Source organism: Myotis brandtii, unplaced genomic scaffold, assembly GCF_000412655.1.
Source record: "Myotis brandtii unplaced genomic scaffold, ASM41265v1 scaffold1408, whole genome shotgun sequence".
NCBI classification, from domain to species: domain Eukaryota; kingdom Metazoa; phylum Chordata; class Mammalia; order Chiroptera; family Vespertilionidae; genus Myotis; species Myotis brandtii.
In genome coordinates this window covers 765,948-767,494 of record NW_005355029.1, presented here as the reverse complement: position 1 = coordinate 767,494, position 1,547 = coordinate 765,948, and the positions used below count along the sequence as shown (strand labels likewise).

Genomic DNA, 1,547 nt, shown 5'->3' with positions numbered 1-1,547 from the left:
TGAGGTCCCCTTGTCCCCGCAGAGGCAACAGAAGCAGCAGCAGCTACTGGGCCGCCTGCAGGACCTGCTGCTGGGCCCCAAGGCGGACGAGCAGACCACGTGCGAGGTGCTGGACTACTTCCTGCGGCGCCTCGGCTCCTCACAGGTGGCCTCCCGGGTGCTGGCCATGAAGGTGAGGGCAGCCGCCCGCTGTCCTGTGCGCGCTACCCCGCAGGCGGCTCCTCCCAGCCGGTGGCCGTGCCCACCAGGTCTCCTGCCTGGTTCTCACAGGAGGGCTGTGCGGGTGACACCCCAGACCCGCCTCTGCCCTCTCCCCGTGTCCCTCCCGGGCAGCTGGGACCTGGCGTGCGTGTCTCCGGGCAGCTGAACACGTGCTTGTGCTGCTCTCTCCGCTGGGGCAGCTCTAACAGGACGCAGTCCGTCCGTGGCAGCCTGCGTGCGCCCTGGGCTTCAGGAGCCTGTTCGTCCCCCCCTCCGCCCCGTCGGGGTGCCCTGCGGAGGCGTGGTGGAGGCCCGCTGACCCCCGTCTGCTTGCAGGGCCTGTCCCTGGTGCTGTCGGAGGGCAGCCTGCGTGACCGGGACGGGGAAGAGAAGGAGCCCCCGGCGGAGGAGGACTCGGGGGACGCGGAGACGCTGCAGGGCTACCAGTGGCTGCTGCGCGACCTGCCCCGGCTGCCCCTGTTCCACAGCGTCAGCGCCTCCACCGCCCTGGCGCTGCAGCAGGCCGTCCACATGGAGACCGACCCGCAGACGGTCAGCGCCTACCTGGTCTACCTGTCCCAGCACACGCCCGTGGAGGAGCAGGGCCCGCACAGCGACCTGGCTCTGGTGAGGGGCTCTGGTTCCACGCGGGACCTTCATTCAGAGCTGGCAGCAGGGGCAAGGGAACCGGGCCACTTGCTGTCCGACGAGCCGCCGTGGCCCCAGGCCTGGCTGCCCTGCTGCTCTGGGTGCTGCTGGGAGGGCCCACATCTGTCCTCGTTTCCGTGGATCTGCTTTCCCAGGGGCTGGCGGCAGCTCTGGGACCCAGTGGGCTCCTGTGAGCGAGCCCGCGATGAGGGCCTCACGGAGAGCACGGTCCCCTGTGGGTCCTGAGGTCACACTCCTGTCGCTCGTGGGATGGTGTCCGCGGACCCTCTCCACGCTGGGTGGGTGGCTCTTGTCAGGGCTGTGTCCCCTCCAGGGAGTGCCGGGCCCCTGCCCTTCTCCTCCCAGCCCTGTTGGCACTTCTTGTCCGTGTGTCTGAGAGGCCCTGTGCCCGGCACCCCTCCCCTGCCGTGGGCGCCAGGCTGAGCGTGGTGTGGTGTCCGGGGCAGCCTTGGTGCGTGAGAGGAGCCCCTGACGGCTTGCTCCCCCAGGACGTGGCCCGGCTCATCGTGGAGCGCTCCACCATCATGTCCCACCTCTTCTCCAAGCGCTCCTGCAGCGCCGAGTCGGACGCCGTGCTGGCCGCGCTGCTCTCCATCTTCTCCCGCTACGTCCGGCGCATGCGCAAGAGCAAGGAGGGGGAGGAGGTGTACAGCTGGGTAAGGCGGGCAGCCGCCCCC

General features: G+C 70.3%; 1 protein-coding gene across 1 annotated transcript in view; it reads left to right on the top strand.

The window, feature by feature from the left end:
• Positions 1-1,547, top strand: part of INTS1 (integrator complex subunit 1) — a gene marked incomplete at both ends in the record, with an annotated part of 23,916 nt that overhangs the window by 10,638 nt on the left and 11,731 nt on the right. The window contains 3 exons of the mRNA XM_014535274.1: positions 5-172; positions 538-828; positions 1,359-1,526. Coding sequence (XP_014390760.1) covers positions 5-172; positions 538-828; positions 1,359-1,526 — 627 coding nt within the window. The remainder of the gene's footprint in view (positions 1-4; positions 173-537; positions 829-1,358; positions 1,527-1,547) is intronic.